Source organism: Typopeltis vanoorti, chromosome 1 (genome assembly GCF_054136105.1).
Source record: "Typopeltis vanoorti isolate ZY-2024b chromosome 1, IOZ_Tvanoo_1.0, whole genome shotgun sequence".
Lineage (NCBI taxonomy): Eukaryota > Metazoa > Arthropoda > Arachnida > Uropygi > Thelyphonidae > Typopeltis > Typopeltis vanoorti.
Genome location: NC_143549.1, coordinates 168183438 through 168211379, shown reverse-complemented (window position 1 = coordinate 168211379; position 27942 = coordinate 168183438). Strand labels below are relative to the sequence as shown.

Sequence of the window (27942 nt, the reverse complement as noted above, 5' to 3'; positions counted from 1 at the left end):
AATGTCAATTCAGAGAGCTTTTGGGTCATCACCCACAGATGAGTAATTGACACTTAATCCAAACAACCATGATTTTTAAGTCACTGCTTTTTCTGAGTAATGCCAGAGTATGACTAAGGTGATCCAGCTGATGTAACAAAACACCACCAGTAAATTCAGAAGCAGTAACTAATTTCCCATTTAAAATTAAAGAGGATATTAGTTACGGCTTGGTTTTACACTCTTTCTGAAACTAATTAAGAATGCTAAATATAGAAGACTCACTGACTTTATTTTTAAAAAGCTTTATATATTTTGAATTTCACAATTTTAATCAAAGATAGCCATCATATGCCTGATTCAGATTTTAAAGAAGAATCCAAATACTAAGACAATCTGAATCAAGCATATGATGGCTAGCTTTGATTAAAATTGTGAAATTCAAAATATATAAAGCTTTTCAAAAATAAAGTCAGGGAGTCTTCTATATTTAGCATTCTTAATTAGTTTCAGAAAGAGTGTAAAACCAAGCCATAACTAATATCCTCTTTAATTTTAAATGGGAAATTAGTTACTGCTTCTGAATTTAGTGTTGGTTTCAAACTTTTTAAAGAGATTGTTCCTCTCTTACACTTTTTTTTTTTTTGTAAAAAAAATCTTGTTCCCTACACTTTTCATAAAACAGCTAACCTATAATTTTATTGCTATGTATTTTATTCTAGTAAAAGTGAGATGTTCTTACAGGTTTGTGATAGCACACAATTATATTTCAAACCAAACTAAAATAGCACACAGAGATATTTATTTTAAAAATTTGAACTTTTAATGGCAGGTGTTGCAAGTGTTTTTAATGCTATATTATACTGAAATAAGTGGATGGAATATCAAGCACATGCGGGAATTGTGCTCATGTGCCTACCCTACGGCATCCCACAGTTTCTGCATAAATTATAAGTTGCTCTAAAAATAATTAACTGATAGCCTGACATGGTTATTCTATATGTGAATGTGTTACAAGAGTACTGTGCTATTGTGATAGATAAGGACTGTGCTATTGTGATAGACAGTATAGGTTAAGTTGCTGCTGACAGCAAAGTCCAATAACCCCAGCATCTTTTGGAACTGGACATCGAAATAAACGAAATATTATTGGACATTGAAATAAACAAGGATGATCTCACTGTTGGGGGAGGGGGGGGGGGGGTAATAGTACCTCTATAGAAATTAAAGTGCATCAACTACACAGGAAATTAAGTTTTGGGTAAGTTTATATTGCATTAACAGAATCTTGAAAATTTATGTGTTCACTTTGTATAGAAGTTTCTTAAACCTGGAAAAATTAAGTGAAAAGCAAGTTTAATTTTTCTAAATTTTTAAAGAAAACTATTATCCTTAAATTCTCTTCTTATCTCCTCTACATTTTCTTTAATGAGTGGCTGCAAGGGACTCCTTGTGGGACCACCATAATAACCAAACCATTCCATAGCCACTTTGACACCTGGTACTCCATATTTCCTTGTTACCTAATATGAAAACAAAAATTAATAGTATGCATATCTTACTAAAATCATACTCATGAAATTTAATACTGAAGTGCAAACTATAAACTTTGTTTTGACTTTCACCATAAACTCTCCTGGCAACTAATGTCATTTGGTATGATTGTCAGCTTGTGCCATTTATGTATATCCAATCAAAAATGCAAGTTTATATTTTAGCTATGCTTGTAAAACTTCTACCAGCATATAATCTAACATACCATTATATAAGATAGAGATTTTTATCCAGGTCAGGAGATCAACGAATCTCTAATTATGATCTCTAGACATTTAATCAGACTACTCTCTCTTTTTTTTTTTTTGAAAAAAAGAAAAAAAAAACATGAATTATTTACAAAAATAAGGGAAACAAATTATGAAACTTTTTATGCAAACTAATTGACTCGCTAATTATTACATTAAACGTTAATGGTTATATATCTGCAGTTACAGTAGCCTGGGTAAAAATGCTAACCTAACCAGAAGGTAACAAACCAGAAACATAAAACAACAATCATATTATACAATATGGTGCAAAAAAAAAATAATAAATAAATAATAATAAAAAATACTGAATATGGAGAAATCCTGTAAACTACTGAAGGGGATGTCAAAGTTACTATTTTTTTTTTTTTCACTATATCATATTTTGTAAAACATCTTTAGGTAATAACACAATCATTTCATTAAACCACTACTGCAAACATAACACCCTTATTCCTGCTTTTCTGCAATCATATAGATTGCAGAAAAGCAGGAATCTTGTCATGCATTCATGAAAACATTTTCTTCTCTATATGACAAGAAAATGTTTTCCTAAAATTAGACATATACTTTCACAATGTTCAATAAATAGAGAAAGACTGTCCATATCTTCAGGTTGAGAAACATCACAGTCACATAACACCTCTCTTCCTTGCATAAGCAACACTCATTAAGCTTGACTTGAAATAATATTGAGGTTTTGAATCCTTTTAATACTGAATTCAGATGGCAAGTCAAACATGCTCAAATATAACACTGGAGAAATTTATTTTCACAGAATAATCCACTCCTAAATCTAGTTTTATATATAAATTCCAAAAATTAAATGGATATGCTTCTAAAAACACGTCTGTAATGAATGCAATATTAATATGCTGCTGAACTAATATAAGATGGCCACTTGCTGAGAAATCTTCTATGACAGACCTGATTAAATGTCCTGGAAATGTTAAGTGCAACAGCAGTAGTTTCTCCAAACCTTTCCATTGTACGTAACCATAAATGGGCAATGAAATTGTAAAGATCTGCTGTGGATCTTAGATTGAGGATGGGGGGAGGGGGGGATGGCCACTGATTAGTTGACAGTTGTTTGCAGATTTTGTGACTGTAGACATTTTTTTTATTTTTTTCCAATGGATTGAATGTGGTCTTGCCTCTACTGGAGTGAATGCTGGCTGAATTTAATAATGTATAAAGATGATAAAGGACAAGTATTAGTTCAGAAGCACATTTCTGAAGTACATACATTTATTGAAAGTGAACAGCACTCATACGAGATTTGATGTTGTAAGGATACTTCTGACATAAAAACTGAATAATATATGAATGTAAACACAAGAAAGATATTTAATTAACCGAATATTTTGGTCTGGAAATAGCAGACCATCTTCAGTGGCACTACAAGAACAGTTTTAAAAAAAATACAAGGTGGAATACTAACAATAGATCATTTAAAAATAGAACAAGCTGTGTGATGTTATTATTATTATTATTTCCCAAGACCTCATGGAGTCAAAGACTCATCTGGGAGGTCCTTTTATCACACACACACACATCTCATCATACCATGTCTTAAACATACTCAAACTCCTTGCAGACACCACACTCTCAGGCAAGTCATTCCAATCATTCACAACTCGGCACGAAAAAAAACCTGCCTCTCACTCCCTACTCACACCCTCTTTATATAGTTTCCAGGGATGACCTCTGGTTCTCCCCTGATCTCCCACTATTCTCTGTAGAACTTCTCCACCATTGATCTTATAACAACCCCTTACCAACTTGTAGGTCTCTATCGTATCTCCCCTCTTCCTTCTCTCCACCAGACTCAGCAAATTACATCTTCTCAATCTTTCCTCATACTCAACATTATATCACTAAGTATTAAAGGGAATATTTTTAAGCAGAGACATGATTGAAATAAAGATATTAATTAATAATATTAAATAACATAAAATTAATATGAATTAATGAGTTATCCTGATTAGACTTTCTCAGATTTTTGATATAGATATACAGTCATTCCGATTCTGGTTAGGACAATGGAGTAAGGCCTCTACACTTTCTTTGAATAAACGTTCAAATTTATAACGGGATCTATGTAAGAGGTGAGTTTTGACCAAAGGATGTTGTGGTTAGTTTCAATCCCCGTGCTGAGCCAATCCAGATTTTTCAGGTTTGTTGTGATGAATGGAGGATTGATGTTCTTGGATTCTTTTTTCAAGAGAACGTCCAGTTTGTCCAGAATAGGAGAGATCACAGTTGCAGGGAATTTGATAAACTCCAGGAAGAGATATAGTTGAGCATTTGTCTTTAGGAGAAGGAAAATGGGAAGATGCTGTTAACTCATATTTCTTCAGAATTCTTGAAATAGGTTCTGAAATCCCGGAGATGTAAGGAATTGGAACTCGACGTATTGAATCTTCATTGTTTTGTGGTGGATTTTTATGATACATGTTTTTTGACAAGGATGATGGGCTGATTCTTTAAGAATATAACGACCTGTGAACGTTGGTTTCCTGTAAACTGTAGTTTTTGAAGGTGACCGGATGAGAAGAACGTCTAAAAAAGATAACTGGTTGTCTTTTTTAGACGTTCTATGGAAATGGAAAAAAACAACCAGTTATCTTTTTTAGACGTTCTCCTCATCTGGTCACCTTCAAATACTCTTACAACTACAGTTTACAGGGAACCAACATTCACAGGTCGTTATATTCTTAAAGAATCAGCCCATCATCCTTGTCAAAAAACATGCATCATAAAATGTCTTATCAGAAGAGCCAAAACTAATTGTTCTACTTCTGATTTTCTACAGAAAGAACTTTCTACTATCCAACAACACATGAAACTCAATGACTTTTCCGAAAAGAGTACTCAACATCTTCTCGATTCTTATAATCCACCACAAAACAACGAAGATTCAATACATCGAGTTCCAATTCCTTACATCTCCGGGATTTCAGAACCTATCGCAAGAATTCTGAAGAAATATGAGTTAACAGCATCTTCCCATTTTCCTTCTCCTAAAGACAAATGCTCAACTATATCTCTTCCTGGAGTTTATCAAATTCCCTGCAACTGTGATGGACAAACGGGACATTCTCTTGAAAAAAAAATCCAAAAAATCCTCCATTCATCACAACAAACCTGAAAAATCTGGATTGGCTCAGCACATGGGATTGAAACTAACCACAACATCCTTTGGTCAAAAACTCTCCTCTTACATAGATCCCGTTATATATTTGAACGTTTATTCAAAGAAAGTGTAGAGGCCTTACTCCATTAGTCCTAACCTGAATCGGAATGACTGTATATCTATATAAAAAATCTGAGAAAGTCTAATCAGGATAACTCATTAATTCATATTAATTTTATGTTATTTAATATTATTAATTAATATCTTTATTTCAATCATGTCTCTGCTTAAAAATATTCCCTTTAATACTTAGTGATATAACATCACGTGGCTTGTTCTATTTTTAAATGATCTATTGTTAGTATTCCACCTTGTATTTTTTTTTAAAACTGTTCTTGTAATGCCACAGAAGATGGTCTGCTATTTCCAGACCGAAATATTTGGTTAATTAAATATCTTTCTTGTGTTTACGTGCATATATTATTCACTCATACGAGATTTATAGATTCAGTTACCGTTTGAGATTTTTAAAAAATCTTAAAGTCTCAACCCTTATATTAAGGTCATCTTAATACTGAAGCCTGACCTCTTGTGGTAAAAAACGAAGTAAAATTAATAAATAATAATTACATCAGCCAATCAGAAAAGTTCTATATTTTTGACAGCTAGTTATTGAACCTTACATTTAGTCTTGATACTTTATCTTAATGTATTCAATCATTGGAAGACCTGTGGTTATTTGTATGTAGCCTAGTCCTAAAAAAAAGCATTAGGTTTTCCTTGAATTTTCTTTATAGAAGTTACTTCTATTTGAAAGTAGAGGTAACTTCATAATAATCACATCAGCCATTAATCGATGTGATTATTATTTATCTTTGTAGACTAGTGATAACTGTAGTTTGGTGATCTAAGCAATCTGATAGCAATCCATATCCTCAAATTGCCCCAAGTACCAAAACTACAGTTAACACTAAGCTCTACAAACAAATATAATACAATAATAATAATTAAAGTTGTAATTATTATTATTTGTGATGCAATAAATTACTCTGGCAGGGAACACATTATATGTTATCCTATAAATTCTGGTTAAAAATGTTTTTAAGATGGGGGGGAGTAGTTTATTTCGTGTAAATAATTAACAAATAAACAGTTTTATCATTAGCTTATTAATGACTACATACAGAGGCAAATCCATGGTCATATAATTTGGACATGGTGTCAGTTACATGTGTTGATTCAGCTCTTCACAAGCAAATCAATATGTGTAAGATTTTTGGGGACTACCAGCTATATTTTTATACACTAAGATACATTTTTATTTGCAATGCAATGAAACTGTATATAGTAAATAAATCTCCTTCTCACTACCACAGCACACAATCACATCTTACATTGATTTCAAATCAAAATTTTTTTTGTGTTGAAATTTCTGGACTAAACTCAGTAAAGACAGGAATGAAATAACTAATTTAATAACATGGGTATTTACAACCTGATGTTTCACCAGTTCAAGCTAGCATTGTCAAAGGAATTTTTAAGATACACACTCAGCAGAAACTAGAATTACAATGACCTCCAGAACAAAGACAGTCACATGCATGAAGCTGACAGTGGTGCTCCCTACAGTGATGTTTCATGATTATTGCTGATGGTCAAATAAGGCAATGGAGATACATACCTCTTCACATATCATCCTATCCAAAAAATTAGAATTTTGAAAACTTTAGCCTCCAGGACAGGGCAAATTTTGTCCTCAAGATGGGGAATGCATCTGGAACAACAAGCTATACTTAACTTTTTTGAACAGAATGATTACAACAACAAAAAAAAAAAAACACTTCCTGAACTTCTAAAAAAAGACCAAATCCCCACCTCCCCAACCAAACTAATATGTGTGTGTGTGTGTGTGTGTGTGTGTGTCCTTACTTTATATAAAAAATACAACAAATAAACTGCATTCACTCCTGAAACAACACAAAATCAGAACTGTTTACAAACCCCTGAATAAAATCTTCACTTTCCTCAAACTAAAGACCATCAGGCTCCTTTCCTAAATGTATACTGTATCCCCTATCAATGTGGGATCCAGTTACTTTGGAAAAACAGGATAGACCACCATTATCAGAAGAAAAGAACATAAAAAATATGTCTTTCTTCCTGGCCAAAAGGTTACAAGTTGCTGTCATTCTCTGTAATGTGCCACAAAGGTACATTATACAGCCAAGTTTCTTTCACTATGGGAAACTGTTATGGTGAACTCATGCATTGGATCCAATCCTAGCAACTGTTCCATGGAACGGATAGATCTTAAATACCATAGTATCAGGCTACTGGTTAAAAAGGCGGTATCGCAAACTAATCATCTCTGTAAACGATCACACTGAAACTGTAATTAATAACTGGCAGATAACTGGTTTGGAGTATAGACAAAGTTGCTTATGAAGTGACTGGATGCAGTGCGATTTACTGTATTCCTTTGACCAGTACAACTACACTACTACAGTGAAAAAGTGATTTGATATTAATCTGGCATTAATTACAACAGCAGGTACTAAGGAGCAGATTACTTCTGTACATCCAATAAGTACTTATAATGTATCAAGTCAGTTATCTTTTCAATTAAAAATCAGCGACATGCAAGTGCCCACTATGCAAAGCAAAGATGGTGGCAACAAAGGCCAATGACAAAAAAGCACCTTTTGTCTTGCCAGCACTGCACTGTCAATCACTGACAAACCCAATGATAATATAAAGTGTTGCAGCTGTAAAATGGATGTTACTTAAGAAAAAGGGTACATTGTGCAATTTCTTCTTACATGTTTCCTGTGCAAAAATAGAGGAATTGGTGCATAAACTACTTATCAACCTCAACCAGTCCTCTTGTTCGCTGTGCCTCTCTTCTGTAAACAAGTTGAAAACCTGAAACAGTACCATAATACCATAAATGAAACCTTCTCCAAAATCTGAGTGTTGGAAGCTAAGCTTGAACTACTCTATGATCGGTGCCACAACACAAGTGCACTCTTGACCGACAACACCAACGAACTCAGCAACCTAACTGTATTGATGGTACACAACTCGATCGAAGCTGAAAACAAGAAATTCAACCACTATTCTGAACTTTCCAACAGAAAATGGCAAAACAAATCGCTAAAAGATTACATCAGCAAATTAGCAGGAGAATGCAACTTTGATTCTATAAATATCATCAGGTGTCACTGGTGCTTGCTGTGCTTGTCGGTGTGACTTACGACACACACCGACAAGTATATCTAAACTAATAACAGTAATTAATAATATGTTGAAAGACACTTTCCCCCAATTGTACATACATGCTCAACCTAACCTAACTTTTGCCCAGAGAGAACAAGAACATCAACTTCAAGTTGTTTTTGAAGGAAAACACCAAAATCGAGACAACTGAGTCATCAACTACAAACAAGGAAGATTGGTGCAGAAACGAAGTGACACCACTAGTAGCCACCACTGACACCAGTATGCAACGCATGGATAGGCTTATGTGTTCGTCAGACATGTAATGATAGGTTTCACGGTATAAAAGAACACAGATGGTTAAGAAAATAACTATTTATTAACTTAAAAGCTAATATTTCGCTGGTCTTATATCCAGCATCTTCAGAGCACACAACACAAAGTTTGTTACAAAGGCAAGACAACCACAATCCGGTGTAACAGTGGGGACAGTATAAGTGATTGCAGCGTGCAACACAAGACTAAAATCCTAATATGCCGCCATCTAGGTTTAAAAAAAAAAAAAAAAAAAAAAAAAATTCCAAGTTTTGAAATAGTAGTCCAAATGATAAAAATAAAAGTAATAAAGATTAATTTGGTCCTAGGATGACTGTCTCCCAAATCTTTGGTAGATTTATACAGCCATACTTGTTAAGGTTTGGGGTATGTTTCAAGGCTTCTGTTGATTCCAGGGACAACCTCTCTGACTTGTAGAAGGTTCTGTGTATTACTTTTGTTTCTTTCCAATTGATCCTGTGTGCAGGGGTATCCAGAGCATGGTCTGCCAGACCCGACTTACCATAGCGAAAGTGTCGGATATATTTTTTGTGTTCACTGAGGCAGATATCCACATTTCTTCCTGTCTGTCCGTAGTAGGCTTGATGGCAAGAACAGGGCACTTCATAGACACCAGGATGTGATAAAGGAGTGCATTTGTCCTTGGGTGAACGGATGAGAGTTGTTAATTTTTTATAAGGTTTAAATACTGTGCGTAATTGGTGTTTGTTAAGCACCCTAGATATCTTTTCAGATGTGCCTTTAATGTATGGGATGGTGATTGTTTTGTTGTAGTCTTCTGTGGTGGATAGAGGGGATTTATGGGTAGCATTTAGTATGTTATTTTACGGGGATTATAACCATTGTTTAAGAAGATTTGACATAGGTGAGAAAGTTCAGCAGTGAGAGCACTGTCATTGGAACAGATTGCTCTAGCTCTATGGGTTAGTGTTTTTAAGATACCATATTGTTGAGAAGGGTGATGGTGTGATTGTTTGTGTAAGTATCTCCCTGTATGCGTGGGTTTTCTGTAAACAGAAAATGATAAGGAACCTTCTGGAAGACGTGTGATCAGTGTGTCCAAGAAAGGCAGGAAGTCATTGGCTTCAAGTTCCATTATAAAGTGGATTTTAGGATGCTGGCTATTTAGGTGCACTAAAAATGTATTCAATGTGTCTGGGCCATGTGTCCAAATGGCAAACACATCGTCAACATAGCGTAGCCAGAGGCTAGGTTTGAGAGTGGCTGTGTTGATAGCTAATTTTTCAGATGTTCTAAGTAGAAGTTGACTAAGGGGGGAGAAAGAGGTGAACCCATAGCTGTCCCATCTAACTGTTTGTATATTTTCCCTTTCCATGTAAAATAACCTGCCTGTACTGTGAATTTAAATAGCTGGGATATATCTGGGGGAAACTGTGAATTTAGTAAGTTAAGTGTTTCAATCAGGGGTACATTAGTGAATAATGAGGTGATATCAAAACTCACCATAACATGTCTGACGAACACATAAGCCTATCCACGCGTATAAATATTCTTCACGGAGATAACATCGCATGTAAGGCACGACAATACGGTAAGTGGAAAGTAAAATTGTCGCGGCAACTGAACAGGTTAGCCTTCTTAAAAAGGTGCCGAGATACCAAATTGATACCAAACTGTATAAAAAATTAGGGACAAGTTTCACTCGGCCAAAGCCCAACATATTTATAAAAGAGCGAGTTTAGCACTATTACGGGAACAGGTATACGCTACTCACCTAGAACTTTCAAAAATAAATTCTTCGATCAGTGTACTTTGTGATACATTATCTGACATTTTGAACCTGCAGCTATGGGAGATTTTGGATAGAATCTCCGACTCTACAGCCAATAAAGAATTTGCTAAAGTTAAAAACCGACACCAGAAAAAATTTGAAATCCTCCAGCAACACAATGTTACACAGCGGTCGCATTTTCATCAAGATGGCGTCGTTGTGAACCTATCATCGACAACCTTATCCAAAGAGGCCACCAGTGCATTAAGTCTTGGACACAATTTTGCCGTCACTCCAAAAGATGTGCCTAAAACCAAAATAATGGCTTCCATTGAACGTGGGATTCACGACTTGCCTCCAGCCATAGCCAATAATATTAGGTTAGACGTGGCCAATATCCTTATCCATTCTAAGCCTCCCAAAAATGATATCCCGCATAAAGAAATAATAGCTCTAAAAGAACTATGCAATAATACCCACATTACAATAACCAAATCAGACAAAGGAAACGCCACTGTAGTTATGGATACAACAGAATATGAAAGCAAAATGCATGCACTGCTCCAAGACCGGTCTACATATCAAATCAGAGATCGAGATCCCACCAACTCACAAAAGAATAAGGTGTGCAAGTTACTATACAAAATCACTTCCTGGCCTAAAGAAATTGTTAAAAAACTTAAACCCATACATGTTAAAGCACCCAGAATATATGGTGCTCCAAAAATACACAAACAAGGTACACTTTACGTCCTATTGTAGATAGTATAAACAGTCCTACATATAAACTAGCCAAACATTTAGCAAAATTACTAACCACTCACACAAACAATTCTCCCTCTTTTGTTAAAAATTCTACCCACCTAAAAAGTATTTTAGAAAACCACACCTTAAATAGTTCAGACCTAATGGTGAGTTTCGATATCACCTCATTATTCACTAATGTACCACTGATTGAAACACTTAACTTACTAAATTCACAATTTCCCCCAGATATATCCCAGCTATTTAAATTCACAGTACAGGCAGGTTATTTTACATGGAAAGGGAAAATATACAAACAGTTAGATGGGACAGCTATGGGTTCACCTCTTTCTCCTCCCTTAGCTAACTTCTACATAGAACATCTGGAAAAATTAGGGTGCTTAACAAACACCAATTACACACAGTATTTAAACCTTATAAAAAATTAACAACTCTCATCCGTTCACCCAAGGACAAATGCACTCCTTTATCACATCCTGGTGTCTATGAAGTGCCCTGTTCTTGCCATCAAGCCTACTACGGACAGACAGGAAGAAATGTGGACATCCGCCTCAGTAAACACAAAAAATATATCCGACACTTTCGCAATGGTAAGTTGGGTCTGGCAGACCATGCTCTGGATACCCCTGCACACAGGATCAATTGGAAAGAAACAAAAGTAATACACAGAAGCTTCTACAAGTCAGAGAGGTTGTTCCTGGAATCAACAGAAGCCTTGAAACATACCCCAAACCTTAACAAGTATGGCTGTATAAATCTACCAAAGATTTGGGAGACAGTCATCCTAAGACCAAATTAATATTTATTACTTTTATTTTTATCATTTGGACTACTATTTCAAAACTTGGATTTTTTTTTTTTTTTTAAAAACCTAGATGGCACCATATTAGGACTTTAGTCTTGTGTTGCACGCTGCAATCACTTATACTGTCCCCACTGTTACACCGGATTGTGGTTGTCTTGCCTTTGTAACAAACTTTGTGTTGTGTGCTCTGAAGATGCTGGATATAAGACCAGTGAAATATTAGCTTTTAAGTTAATAAATAGTTATTTTCTTAACCATCTGTGTTCTTTTATACCGTGAAACCTATCATAACCAGTATGCAAGCACAGCATGGAAAATGTTCAAGACTCTTTTGGTCAAATATATACTGCACATTAAAATCTCAAAGCAGATTTTAATGTGCATAACACCAACTAGCTTTCCTCTTCCAGTTGTACAGATCTAAAGGTAGAAATGCTGAAACATTTGCCATCACCAACGACCTCAACAAATTGTTCACATGCCAACCAGAATATCTGATAACCTGAACCACTCCTGTAATACCCTAGATCTCTTCCTCACCAATGACTCTTCCAAATACACAGTGAATGTAGTGGGCTCCTAGTTAATTCTGACCACAATCTAGTGCTCACCTCCCTCCCCCACCATGCAATGGTGCCAAGTGAGATAGCTTCCGTGACTTTTATGCCTCATTTCCGTGGTTTTACTATTGTTTCTGGCCTTTTAACCCAAACGTATCACTGAAGTAATCACTGGTATGGAAACATATATTCCCCATGCTACCCTAAACTAGTGTCCCCTAACTAAGCAAAAATCAAGCATACCACAACTGGCTCACATTAAGAACTCGATCCTCCTTTAGCTTATACTCAAGCCCGAAATACTGCAAGAAAACTATCAATGCTTCCAAAACAGTTTGCAAGAGCAAAAAGCAGAAAACTTGCAGCCTGTCCAAACGATAGCCAAGCCTTCTGGTCTCTTGCCAAAGCAATTGGTCGTAACTTTCACCCAACACTATTCCCACCTTTATCATGCTCTGATAGCTCTATTGCATTATCCACAGAAAAAGCCAATCTCCTGGATTCACACTTTGCCTCCAATGCATGCATAACTGACCATGGTAAATGTTCCCCAAACATTCCAGATGTCCAATGCACAATGCCCTTATTTCCTTTCACCAGAAAGAGATTAGAAAAATATTGTCCAAATTAGACACAAAAAAGTCTCTTGGTCCTGACGGCATTCCTCCAATTGTCCTGAAAGTTTGTGCACCTGAACTGACTCCTATCCTATATCATATATACTCTCTTACTCCACTGGTATCTATCGCACAGCCTGGAAATTGGCCTATGTTCAACTTATTCCCAAGAAGGGTGACAAATCACTGCCCTATCTGACTCACCTCAGTCCTGTCTAAAGTAATGGTGAGAACCATCAATTCCCAACTCATACACTACCTCAAAGGCACCCAGCTAATAAATTTCATTGCTGCCAATCAATAGGAGATCTACTCTTCATAACACAATTATAACTAATAATTTCCAGTTTGCAAAATATACTTGAGTGACAATAAACTGCCTATTTTTTTTAAAGTAGATTTATTGCATAATAATATATATCACTGCTGAATATCAACTGCACATGCTTCTTGGCACTTAATGGTTGATAAATATAATATTTAGAGGTTGGTAGCATGCCCTAGACTAACCTCAGGATTTTGGGAAATTATTATTAGTTTTCATAAATGGTTAGTGATGTCAACATGAAAAACAATTTTTGAAGACTATCAGATGAATGCTATTCATATTAACTGAAATTTAAACTTATAAGTAAAATACACGCTTAATGGAAAAAATTAGTATTTTATTCAATAATTTATGCTTTTGTTAGCATCTTCAGTCCTAGCAGCTTGCTTCTAATTATTAGGGCAATACTTATTTTTCAGGTCTCATAATCTGTTATTATTTTTGATATTTCCTGGCTGCCAATCAACAGGAGATCTACTCACATAAATCACTCATCTCTGGACAAATACCATGGAGAAGTTTGGTGAATCTCAAGTGGTTGCACTTGATCTCTCCAAAGCTTTCCTGGCTGTCCATGGCATAACTTTTTTTTTTATTAATGTTTCTTGCCTGTTTTAAAACAGTAACCTGAATTTTGATGAGAAACATCATGCTGCTTTCAAGTGACATTTTATTATTATAATAAATATTATTTTATTTTTTATTATGTTGAGCCCATACATGAGCGGTTGGTTAATAAACCTATAGTACGTTAGTACTGTGTATGGGTAGCACATTGGGAAAGGAGAAACTTATTTACATTTGATTTAAAAGCCTGTATATTGTATTCCTTGGGAAACATATAAGGGCGAAGATTTTCCACAATGCAGTAGCAGGGATGAAGGAAGAGGAAAAGAAAAGAAACTTGTTCTGTGTGTTTCAAGGTGTACTGTGACGGGATGTTAGATGGCAGCCACACTTGTTCCAATGGACTTAGTACTGGGTGGGGGAATTATTGATGCTATTTCAGATGAATGTTTGCCATGGAAATATTTATAGAATACACAAATTGCAGAAACCAAATGCCTGTGTGAAAGTTGGAGAACTGCACTGATATAAGAGATGGGTTATTAATCAATCTAATTGTCCTCTATATTGAGTCAAGCAGTTTGAGGGAGCTTCTAGGGTCCCACTCCCAATGTGAGAGCAGTATTCAATTACAGATTTGTGAAGTAATCTTGAGCAAAAGAGAAATCCTAGTATTTTTAAATGCTGAGGTTGTAGCAATGGTTGTGGTGTGTTTATGACAGGAGAGGCTTGATGCCAGGATGATTCCAAGAAGAGAAATCTCATCTTGTCTGGAAATTTGAGTATTATCAAAGGTAATACTGGGAGATTTTTTTTTAAATGAAAAATAAGGTAGAACTGGGTTTTGATAGCACTGAAATTGATGAGGTTATCAGAACTGCATTGGAGGATGGCTTGGAGATCAGAATTAAGGGCAGTGGTAGTTGATGTAGGTTGAAGTGATTTGTTTAGAGTAAGGTTTATCAAATGAAAGGGAGGAGTGCAATGCACTGTCATCTGCAAAACTGTGTACTGGGTTGGAGGTCAACTGAAGTAGGTCATTGATATATAGAAGTAAGAGGGGGAATGAGAGACCTTTTGGAACCCTGGCATTAGTTGAATGGTGAGAGGATAAGGAACCATCCACCATCATACATAGTGTACATCCAGACAGAAAGCTGGAATCCAACTGTAGAAGATCGGGGACAGACCAAATGATGGGAGTTTGTTTAGTAAGTCTTTGTGCCAAACCTGGTCAAAAGCTTTCGAGAGATCAAGTGCAACCACTTGAGATTCACCAAACTTCTCCATGGCATTTGTCCAGAGATGGGTGATATGTGAGTAGATCTACTGTTGATTGGCAGCCAGAAAATATCAAAAATAATAACAGATTATGAGACTACTGAAAAATATGTATTGCCCTAATAATTAGAAGCAAGCTGCTAGGACTGAAGATGCTAACGAAAGCATAAATTATTGAGTAAAATACTCATTTTTCCCATTAAGCAAGTATTTTACTTCTAAGTTTAAATTTCAGTTAATATGAATAGCATTCATCTGATAGTCTTCAAAAATTGTTTTTCATGTTGACATCACTAACCGTTTATGAAACTAATAATAATTTCCCAATATCCTGAGGTTTGTCTAGGGCCTGCTACCAACCTCTAATTATTATATTTATTAACCATTAAGTGTCAAGAAGCATACAGTTGATATTCAGATGCGAGATATACTACACAATAAATCTACTTTAAAAAAAAATAGGCAGTTTATTGTCACTCAAGTGTATTTTTCAAACAGGAAATTATTAGTTGTAATGGTGTTATGATGTGTAATAGAGCAAAAGTAAGTAAGGAAATTACGGATCTAATTACTGTAAATTCAGAAAAAGGACAAATGTCCAGTTAAATATGAACAAAACTGCTTTATTAATATTATGCAGTATCTCCATGAAGTCCAAAAACTCATAGGGGGATACCAAAACTAAATATTTTACATATAAAACCTACCATACCTCTCCTTAAACTCGTTCACTGTCAAGGAACTGACAACTAATTCTAGCAATCCATTTCGTTCATTCACCAATCTCCATGCAAAACTAGTCCAGACAGATACACATACTTACTAACTACACTCTTACACAACACTTCCACGAATGACCTCCTAGTTATCTGACTATTTGTCATATATTAAAAAATTTCCTTTGCATCAATTTTATAAAACCCCTTTAATATCTTATAAGTTTCTATTATGTTCCCTGTTTTCCACCTATCAATTAAAGTTTGTAACCAACATATCTTCAACCTATCCTCGTAGGAAACATTCCACAGACCTGCTAACAGCTCAGTCACTTGTCTCTAAATTCTTTCTATCATCTCCTGATCCCCATGAATTTCCAGGTGACCAAATCAATGCACAGTAGTCAACATGTGGCCAAATCACAGATTTATAAAGAGGGATAATAACTCTCTATCTTTACTTGTTAGCATGTTTTTCAACACTCAAGTAATTCTTTGAGTTATTTTACAAATGTTTGCAATATGACTTCTGAACTTCAACTATCTATCCACCATAATCTTCAAGTTGCTAAGCTTATCAATTTCCTGCAATCCAGTACCATCAATATACTTCACCTGCAACCTTTTTTTAATCCCCTAAAGAGCAAAGCCTTACATTTTGCAACACTAAATTGACAATCATTATCCTTCACCCACAATGCCAATTTAATTAAATTATCCTGCAGGATATCTACATCACCTTTATCAACTATTGCCCTGCCCAGTTTTGCATCATCAGCAAACAACTGAATATATCACCCCCTCTCCTTAAATCTTTCCCTATATCATGATAAAATACAAATTAAAGAATAGTGGCCCTAGTACAGAACCCTGTGGTTCCACTAGTCACCCTCGTTCTTCTAGATTCCATTCCACCATATACCACCTTCTGTTGTCTATCAGACCTCCCCCTTCATCCATACTACTAGCTTCACTTCCATTCCCATTGGCTCTAACTTTTGTAATAGTTTTCCATGTGGTATTTTGTCAAATGCCTTTGCAAAGTCCAGTACTATCATAGTGTAGCCATTTCCTTTAATTCCACTGTCATTTATTATAAAATCTGAATAACTATAAAGACAGGACCAAATCCTTTACAAAGCTATGCTGCCCACTACACAGTATCACATCCACTATTGGATTTTAGCTTTAACAAACTTTAACAACCACGCCTGATATATTAATTGGTCTGTAGTTTTCTGCTTCCGTCTTGGAGCCACCTTGATGCAATGGAACTTTCTTCCCCCCCCTCCCCTTTCCACTCCCCTGAAACCCTACAAGAGCTGAGACTTAGATGGAACAACTTCATAGCAGGCAATGCTAATTCTCTTGCACATTCACATAGTACATGGTCTGAGATGCAATCCAGTACCACTGCTGTATTCACATTGATAATTTTCAGCATGCTGAACACCTGTTCATCTATCAGAATTTTGATATGCATCTCTATAACATCAGCAACTGCAAAATCTCCACCAGAATGATACACCTTTGCAAAATGATCACTTGGCAACTCAGCTATTTCTTTTGCATCTGTCAATTTCCTACCATCAGCATTGTTTAATGTCATTCTACCATAGTTATTTTTCCTTTTACTTGCAACATAATGAAAAAAAAAACTATTTTGGATTTATTTCAGCATACTTAGCTAATTTTCTCTCATAATCTGAATTTTTTCATAATCATACTTTTTATTTATTATTTATTTTTATTTATTTATTTATTATTATTATTTATTTATTTATTTTTTTGCTGCTCTTTCCTTATATCTCTACTCATCCACTTAATCCCCAATGGTTTATCTTCTGGACCTTGGATATGCAGTCTGATACTGCTTCTCTCAAATAATCTCTGACCACCTTCCCATGCACTACTGACATTCTTTGTAGCTTCTCAAGCCATAGCACTGCTCCAAGATGTGTCCTAAGTCTGTCATAATTACCAACATAAATCCTTTCTTGACAGAGAATTCCATACGTTCAGCAACTTCCTGGAACAAGACTGCACAGTCACTCTCCCCAACTGGAGGTAGAATGTCTACCTTGGTTATGAATATATATATTCCGATTCTATTACCAGATCCAACACTCTCAAACCCCTGGTTCCTTCTATAACATGATGTTTTATTTTTATTTTTAGGCAATTATCCCTTAGTAACTAGATATTCTACTTCCATTTAGCCATGCCCCCCTTTCCTCCCTCCAATCTATATCCCCATAGTTGACGTATCCCATAATAATTGCTTGGCTTGCACTCATTGTGCTAAACTGTTGATGAATGGCATCTACATCTTTCTGTGGACCCCTGGTCTATAGCAGCAACCAGCAATATAGTTTGTTCTATTGGCCTCTATCTCATACCAAATAGTCTCAAACAAACCGTCTCCTCCAGACCAAAAATCCTTTCTAACTTCTAATTCTGTTGGTTGTAGTTCTTCAGCTATCATCAGCAATACTGCACTTCATGCCCTATTCCTTCTATCCTCCCTGAAAATACAATACCCTTAACATTCTGTAACTATATCATTCCATTATATTATAATGGGATATAATTACATCCAGTTTCTTGCACTTTCATTCTTTCCTCAGTCAGTTTTCCTTTCATTCTACTGCCTTTCAATAAATTTCATTTCATAATAAATTCTTCCAAAAACATAGTATTATAATTAACTGACAGTTATTATCTTGCCTGTCCTTCAGACCATCCAATTTGACACACCTGTTTTCCTGATTTATCATCATTAAGCTATTGTTATCTTGATTGTCTTCCATGAAACTGTCCATTTCCTGTCTCCCAGCCACTAAAGGTTGTAAACATACAGCAAATCAGTACTATGGGCAGGCTAAGGAAGTTCATTTATAATTTTTTTATTATTTATTTTACATAGTCTGGAAACCCTACTCTAGAGACCAAACATAGAACTTTTCAAGCAACTTCAGACCTCTAACAAGCAGTGCAGTAGTCTCTGACTGGGCAATAAATCTTCCACCTAAAGACAAAGACAATGACAAACATCCATGTCTTAAATGGGATATGAACTCATAGCCTGTTGGTTTGAGAGCAGGTGTGTTAAACCATTTAGCCAACCAGGCCAGCAGAAGCACAGCTTTTGTTTTAACTTTTTATTAATGATGATAAATTTCCTGAATGATCACATAGGTGATGCTTTTCTTTGGATAATCTGGATGATTACCTGAAGAAGATTTGAATCCATCAAATTTGATTATTTCATTACTGAATCTCAGTAATCAGTTTACATTTTGACTACTGAGATTACTAAATTTTCAACATAATTGGTTGCCTGCAGTCTGATCACAATATTTTTGAAAGTAAGCCACCACTCTTTCATCATAACTATGTGTAATAATTTTGAGAGAACAGAAGTGGGTTGACTATATTTATACATTTATTTCGTTATCTCAATAAAAAAATTCATAAATACAGCCTTCCTACTTCTGTTCTATCAAAATGATTACACATTGTTATGATAAAGAAGAGTGATGGCTTACTTTTCTCAATAAAAAGATAATGAAAATCATAACTTTAACATTTGAAAATAGCCTATCTTAGGTTTCAAGCAACTGCTAAAGCTGTTTTTGCAAAAATAGCTCTGAAAAGACAAAGGAAATATAAACTTTCATAAAGCACATTCTAAGATATATAAAATGCAGCACCAACTGTAAAATACATACCATTGTATTCGGAGTAATAAGTCGATACTGCAAGTGACGTGCATCAGTTATATTTTTCTGTTGAAAGAGGTGATACAGATGACAAATTTGTTCGCCTAAAACATTGGCAAGGCCAAATACTCCTCCAGCACAACCTGACCAAATATAGTAAACTTATCAAAAAGAAATGCTTATAACCAATTTAAAAACATAATTAAAATATGCAGTGTAATTTATGCTGATGAAATAATTCAAAAACAACTTTTGCCAAAATTCATATTTAAAAAAACCAATTGCAGGTGTGTAAAACACACACACAGTTTTACCATAAATACTGTTACAACTTCTATACACTCACACACTGCCCACAGAATAACATGCGCCCAGTTCTGTTAGTGGTGCTGTGCAAAGCCAACATTCGCATGATTTGTACAGGTTAACATGCAGTGCATAGAATATGAGAACTATGCAGCTGTAATAACACTTCACAAGGTTGGAATGCAGTCACCTATTGCTTTTAACACACCATTAACTATTATAACATACAGAAGAGGTATCTAACCACCAAAGAACAAGTCAACCATGCTGCATTAGGACATAACAGCTTATTAGGGCTGTGAAGGTATGCCTCTGCCCATAATCCTGTGAGAATGCAGAAAGCAATGTCATGAGAGATGAACATTTCACAGAGAACAATGTCATGAGCTAACTGATGACCTGATGGTGAGAACCTACTGTCTTTCTACTGGACATTTCCTAACACCACAACTTATGCTGCAGAGGGTGATAAAATCAAAAGGTACTTCTCTGGAGGGGGGGGGGGGGTATGTGAACAACAGACACAGAGATATCTTCTTCACAGATGAGAAAATTTTCACCACTGAAGAGTTGTTTAACTGCCAAAGTGATTGGGTATATACCCAGGATGGTTGCATAGCACTCAGAATTCAGAGAGGACATCACCTCACGTCAATGATTGTTTGGTGGTGGGTTAGGTATCAGGGTATCTCCAAGTTGCATTTCTGCAAGAAAGGGATCAATGCACCATGGCATGGGCCCCCCTGAAAAACACCTTGTTTCATGATAAGCATCAGATCTTCGAACAGGACTCAGCCCCTGCACACAAAGTTAGGACAACACAACAGTGGTTGGAGGCAAATGTGTCTGACCACATATCACCATCTGATTGCCGTCTGGAAGTTCTGATATCTCTTGGACTTAAAATTGTGACTGGAGCTTGAGAGAGCAGCCTGCAAGAAACGACGACACTCTAGCATTGCCAGCCTGAAGTGAATTTGGAGTAAACAGTGGCAACATTTCCATTGTGTGTGTGTGTGTGTGTGTGTGTGTGTGTGTGTGTGTGTGTGTGTGTGTGTGTGTGTGTGTGTGTGTGTGTGTGTGTGTGTGTTGTGTGTTGCCATTGATATGGGACCTCAGAGACTTTGGGCATGTGCAAAGGCAAAAGGTGGACATTTTGAACATCACTGAGTGCTACTATATGCACATTATATATGTGATTTGTAGGTGCTGAAAGCTGTAAATGATTTACTGATAAATTAAAGGTTTATGTGCAGTTCAAGTTGTAACAGTATTTATGGCTAGACTAGGTGTGTGTGTGTGTGAAATAAAAAAAAGTCGGTCCTTTAAGGTCCCAAAAACTATATATAAATATATTGATATATTAGATCTCAATATACATTTACAGCTGATTAAAATATGCATAATTCAGGCAGTTATAAGACATTTAATTTGTAATCCTGTATATCCAGGACTTGAAAAATGAACTAGTCTGATAAGTGAGAATTTTTAGTTAACAAATAAGATAATCAGAAGATTAGTTTCAGTTTGATCATTAGTTTTATTTATGTAATGGCGATTCCATTTCACATCATCAACAGTTTTTTGTATGTTTACCTTACTTATCTCTTGGGAATACTGGTCATTAAAAATGTCTGTGGGTTATTACTGATTTTGTCATAATGGAATATGATCAATGAGAAGATAGGACACATATGCATCATATTATCTTCAGAGAATGCTCAGTAGTAGTACCACCACAAGGTAACCACCACTTAATCATGATATGGCAACCTAAAAAAGGTGTACAGAAGACAGGGGTAATTAGCTCATCTCTTACCCAATATGCATAATAGCAGATAAACTTGAAAAACTGAGAAAAAGTATTTATTTTCAGAAAATAAATCTTTATATTGATTCTAACCTTAATGTTTTTCAATTGTTTTCAAGTTGCCACTGTGTATCATATCAGCAGCCTTGTCCATTCAACAATATTTCATAGCCATTCAGAAATGTACTGTGTCAAGACCTAAGGATTTTTATGATACTGAATGTTTCAATTTTTGTTTATAATGGCATAGAAGAAATTTATGGCTTTTTCCATAAAAGTCATTCAGCAAAAACAGCAAAAAATAGCATTGTTAATAAAAAATAAATAGTCTTCACTCATAAAATGCATACATCTTTTGCTATCCAGACTGAAAAACACTAATATATAAGAAGTTAATATATCTGCTTCAGCCCTGGTAGTCATACAGAGTAAAAATTAGCCATAGCATTAACAAAATCTTATAAAATTGACCACATCCAGGATTAAACATGCAACTCATGAGATATCTACCTGAATGGTGAACCAGCACAAAATTTTCAATTCTTGTGCATATCAATAGTTTTAGCTCTTTCTCACATGAAATTCTACAATCTTAAAAGTCTGAGCTTATAGTCATACTTTGTTTCTACAATTTTCCACTCCCAGAGGAGTGAAAACTTGTTTCACTTAAAAAAATAAATAAATAACACCAAGGCTTCAAACTACAGATAATCATACTTGAAAATGTATCTGCAGTATGATTAAGGCATTGTAGAGGGTGATAAGGGTTATGAGCCACATTTTTGAAAATATGAATTTATCATGGCTATCTTATTTTTTGGTGTCTTTTATTTATTAAGAATTGTATTCTTATTGGTTAAACCAAAATAAAAAATGACGGTACAACATTAAAAAATTTCATGCCGGATGGGGTGTCGCCCGGTTAAACAAGGCCCCCGTTGTTTTCGGCAGGGAACCAGGGCGAACAGCAAAAAGTCAGCTACTGGAACAAATCTGAAAACACACCCCAACTCAACATCACCAGAGTTAAAGATCGGTACTGTCAACATAAGAAGCCTGAATGGCAAAGAAATGGAGCTAGCTGAAAAATTAGATAAGTACCGGATCGCCATAATTAGGGTGACTGAAACAAAAAAGACAAAAACTGGTGAGATCTTTCTGAGCAATAAATACAAAATGTTATATTCAGGCAATGACAATCAAGGAACAGAAGGAGTAGCCATAGTATTCAACACAAAATACGAGGCTAATCTTCTTAAATGGCAGTCAGGCTCAAGTAGAGTAATGTGGACAAATATGAGAATGGGGAACTGGACAATGAGACTTATTTGTGCCAATGGTCCCACAGAAGGTAGAAGTGAAGGACTTTTATGATGTTTTAGAAGAAGCAACTGACACAATGAAAAAGGAAAAGTTGGTCCTTGTTGGGGATCTAAATAGCAGAGTAAGAAATGATTGTGAGACATACAAAAATATATTGGGAAAATTTGGAGAAAAGAGCAAAGCTAATAATAATGGCAAATATCTGTTGGATTTCTGCTCAGGACATGGACTGGTTATTACTAACACCATGTTCCAACATAAAAATGTGCATAAATTCACATGGAGAGAAGAGGCAAGTAATAAGAAAAGTCTCATTGACTATGTTATTGTAGATATTGATGTTTTTTCCCTGGTGCAGGACACAAGAGTGTACAGAGGATTTGAAAGCGGAAGTGATCACTATTTAGTCTTGAGCAGGATAAAATTAAATTTCACATTAAAAAGAATAACATGTAAGAAAGTTTTAAAGTGAATAAAAGTTGAGCAGCTCTCAGATGTGAACTGTAGACTAAATTACACAAAGATTATTCAAGAAAAAATGAAAGAGTTTGAGAACAGGAATCAAACCTTGGAGATTCAGTGGCAAACTCTGAAGAAAGCCGTGATTAATTTTGCCAGAGAGGCATGTGGTGAAGTTGTCTGCAAGGATAGAAAAATTAGAACTCCATGGTGGACACAGGAAGTTAAAGAGGCAGCGAAGAAAGCATATCAAAAGTTCCTGGCAAATAAGCCAGCTTGTGCTCTTAGAAAATACAGAGACAAATGCAAGAATGCTAAACACTGTGTAAAACTAGCTAAACAAAAGTCATGGGAGGACTTTGGCAAGAATATAGAAAACAAATATCAAGAAGGTGGCAAAATATTCTGAAGGTTGTTGAAGAAGCTTAAGAATAGAGGAAAGAATGCTGTAAAATGAGTAAGAGATGATAAAGGTGACATGAAAATGGAAGAAAAAGATGTCCTTGAAGTATGGAGTAATTACTTTGAAAAAATGCTAAATGAAACAAGCAGTGATGACAGCACAGTGGTAAAAATGACTGACCAGGCATGCAGTCAGGAATACATATCCATACTTGAAGTAGAAAAAGCCATCAGAGGCTTAAAATGTGAAAAGACAGCAGAAGTAGATGATATTCGACCAGAAATGCTGAAGTATGGGTATAAGTCTTACAGTGGCTGCACTGCATAGTTCAGAAAGCCTGGACAGAGGGACAAATTCCTGATGATTGGAGTAGATCTCATAGTACCCATATATAAAAAGGGAAATAAAACTGATTGTGAGAATTACAGAGGTATTTCCCTACTAAGTGTTCCTGGCAAGATCTATGCAAATATACTTGAAAAACGATTGAGAAGAATTATGGAAGAACAAGCTGGATTCAGGCCAAATAGAGGCTGTCATGATCAGATCTTCACTTTACGACAAATAGTCGAGAAAGCATGGGAACATAACAAAGATCTGTTTTTAAGTTTTGTCGATTTGGAAAAAGCATATGACAAGAGAGAGAAGCTATTCAATACGCTACAGTTATATGGTGTCAATGGGGTATTATAACAAGCAATACTTAGTCTTTATTTGAGTTGAAAGTCAGCAGTTAGAACTGAAGGAAGTACATGAAGACGATTTAATGTTAAATCTGGTGTGAGACAAGGACGTACATTATCCTCTCTGTTATTCATTATCTATATAGATCATATTATGAAGGAAAGTGGTATTAAACATGATATCAAAATTTGAGATATTAATGTCAGCTCTTTGCTTTATGCGGATGATGTTATACTTCTAAATAAATCTGCTACAAGTCTGCAAGATTCTCTGACTAAATTGAATAACTGTTGTAATAGATACGGTATGAAGGTCAGCAATAAAAAGACAAAGACAATGAAAATAGGCAGAATCATTGAAAATGTCAATTGTGTTGTGAATGGAGAACCTGTGGAACAAGTAAAACATTTCAGCTACTTAGGCACGATTTTTACTGAAGATGGTAAACTAAATATAGAAATAGACAACAGAATCAGCAAAGCTGGTATGGTGGGAAGTCAATTGAATAAATTCATATGGAATAAGAGAGAAATTAGTCGATACACTAAATTAGCTGTATACAAGACAGTGTTCAAACAAGTTTTAACTTATGGATCTGAGAGCTGGGTCAGAAGTAAAACACTTGACCGAAGACTAGAGACCGCAGATATCAAAGTCCTGAGAAAGATTAGCGGCAAGAACAGATGGCATCAATGGCAATATCATATTAAAAACGAGGATATTAGGAAAGAACTTGACATTGTCAGCAAAAGATTAGCAAAACAAGTGTTCTCTGCCAGGTTGGCAGCAAAACGACCCAGAGGAAGACCAAGATATAGGTGATTGATACTGTACAAAGTACCTTAGACGAGAGAAATATAAGATCTGATAATGTTGGAGTCTTGACAAGTAACAGGCTGATTTGGAGGAAAATTGTAGATAGGAAGTTAGTAATGATGTAATTTTTTTTCATGTAGTACTATCATATCCTGAACACCCCTTGAGGGTACATGGCAGGAATTTGATGATGACAGTATCATCTCTGGGTCTGGCTCCCACTGACAAGACCTCAATAAACATCGAAAGTGACCCTTCCCATAATGCATAGCATTATACATACTCATAAGGATATGTGCTTTGCTTATGGGATACTAAGGAAAGTGATGTGAAGTCATTAGCTTCTATATATACAAGTTGCCCAGTCCTGATTATATTTGAGGCGCAAATTTTATTGGATAAGGGATTAAACCAAGTATATAATTTCTTGGTATCTTTAATTTATGGTATAATCAAGTGGAAAAACTTCCAATTTAGTTAATAAGTGTAGACCATGAATGACCAACACAGTATCATAAAAGTAATCAGAAAGGATGGTCTTTATGCAAAATACAGGAAATTATACAGGAAGAGGATGTTTGAGAAGCAGAAACATAGAAAGGAGCCAAAAAAAATAGAGCATAAACTGTATGAAATATACTTAAAGAAACAAAAACTAAAAGCACATCACATAAAAATATGTGTCCATTATATTTTGTAGAGTTACCAATCCATGCTATGCTCCTCTGTCACATATTGTTTCTACATTTTTTATAGACATCTTGCAATGGAAAAACTATACAGGAATTGCAGAAATACAATTTGAAATATTTGGTGTTAATAAGATAAAGATAGAAACAAATGAGACACTTCTAAATAACTTACAGTGATCACATATCAGCCCATTCCAACAAAGGGAGACAAGGTCTACCATTATTCCCCTTCACTTTTTACCAAACCAACGAAGATGGACATTCATCAAGAGATTTCATCACTTGGAGGCCTACCAATATGGCCTCCAGGTGATGTAGAAAATATACCACTTTTTTTTATAGTGGGTAGTTTGCTCTAGTGAATTTTCTTTAGTGTAACATTGGTGCTGTTTATGTTCTAATAAAGGGCTTTGGCCTGAACTTTTCTGCTGTAGTATAGTATTGAAAGCAAATTTGCCATGGTCATGTTAATTATAGTGAGAGTCTACGGCATATTATCCATTATTTATAACCATATTGCCGACAAAGGTTGGTCAATTGGTAGAGCCTCTGCTACTAATAGCTCAGTTGAGTAAGTTTGAGCATGGTTAGTAGTTGGAAGGGGAACCAATCGTTCGATGCTGTTGGTACACTCTCCCTCGATGAGTCTTTGGACTCCCTGAAGGTGTCAAATAATAATAATAATAATAATAATAATATGGCTACTTTTCTCTCTGGTCATTCACTACCTGTCATGGATAGCTTCCTTTATTCAGCTTTACTTACAAACTAGAGTATCCCAGGATTCCACATTTTCACCCACCCTTTTCTTCCTATAATGATTTCCTCTTACTGATAAGAAATCCTATCCCTAGTTTTGTTGATAATAATACACTCCATTCCACCTCCTCTTCTTTTGACAAGCCTTACAGCACTCACACATTTTGAGCTTCGAGTTCTTCCATAACACTAATCTCTTTCCAATTCTTCAGCAGTATAAGGATTTCATTGTCCTTATAGTGCTTACTGAAACCAGAATGCATCTCAACTTCTCTCACAGGAATGATCTTACTTCATTTCCCACCACCGCTGATAATATCCATACTTCCATATAAGATCCAACTCTGCTTCTTGAGTTGAAGGAAAAATCTAAGATTCAATTTCCCCTCTAGCTTTTCCTGGCCATCCGTAACTTCCATACAATATGATGTCCTTTTCCATGCAAGATATTACTTCTCATCCTGTATACATCAATTAACTCTATACTAATTGTCAATAAAGCAGCTGATTGACATCTACCAGAGTTCAACTTCAAATTTACTGAAACAACTTCTCATTCTCTTCTTACATTCCATCAACCTCTATCCACTGTTCCAGAGGACAGAAGTAGATGGAATGTAGTGTTCTCCATGAAATACAACCTTTATCTGTTATGAAAAAACATCAGTAAGTTCTCTCTTAACTACCAAACCAGTATATGGCAATGATGTGCTATTGTTTTACAACAGCTCTCATGAGTAGTATTAACACACACACACACACGCATGTGTGTGTGTGTGTGTGTATATATATATATAAATTAATCATCATCATCACGAACCATGGGCACAGTGCCCATAAGTGTCTGATGCCATGTTGACTAGGACTGCAAAATTAGGACAAGAATTAAGTCATGCTGCAATGAATAGTAACGTCTGTTCATTGCAGCATGACTTAATTCTTGAAGAGTTCACCCACACCAGTCTTTAATATTGTCAGCCTGCTCATGACCTCTGAATTTGTTCAACCAATGACTAACTTTCTGTCACTTGGCATTCTACAAATATGTCCAAAGAGTTTTAATTATCTTTGTATGACTTTTTGAAACAGAGTCTCTTTTAGTAGTTGTATCCTTCTGTACACTTCATT

At 35.5% G+C, this 27942-nt stretch overlaps 1 protein-coding gene across 2 annotated transcripts in view; it reads right to left on the bottom strand.

Moving 5' to 3' along the window:
- Positions 1-672: 672 nt before the first annotated feature.
- The window catches only part of LOC150110629 (4-hydroxy-2-oxoglutarate aldolase, mitochondrial-like), a 100753-nt gene continuing 73483 nt past the window's right edge, over positions 673-27942 (bottom strand). The window contains exons 6-7 of one of the 2 annotated variants that reach the window (XM_090395337.1): positions 19572-19705; positions 673-1502 (exon numbers count right to left, since the gene is read on the bottom strand). In XM_090395337.1, the coding sequence (XP_090251463.1) occupies positions 1353-1502; positions 19572-19705 (284 nt within the window). In that variant the 3' untranslated portion in view covers positions 673-1352. The remainder of the gene's footprint in view (positions 1503-19571; positions 19706-27942) is intronic. The other variant, XM_090395346.1, reaches the window with a different exon arrangement.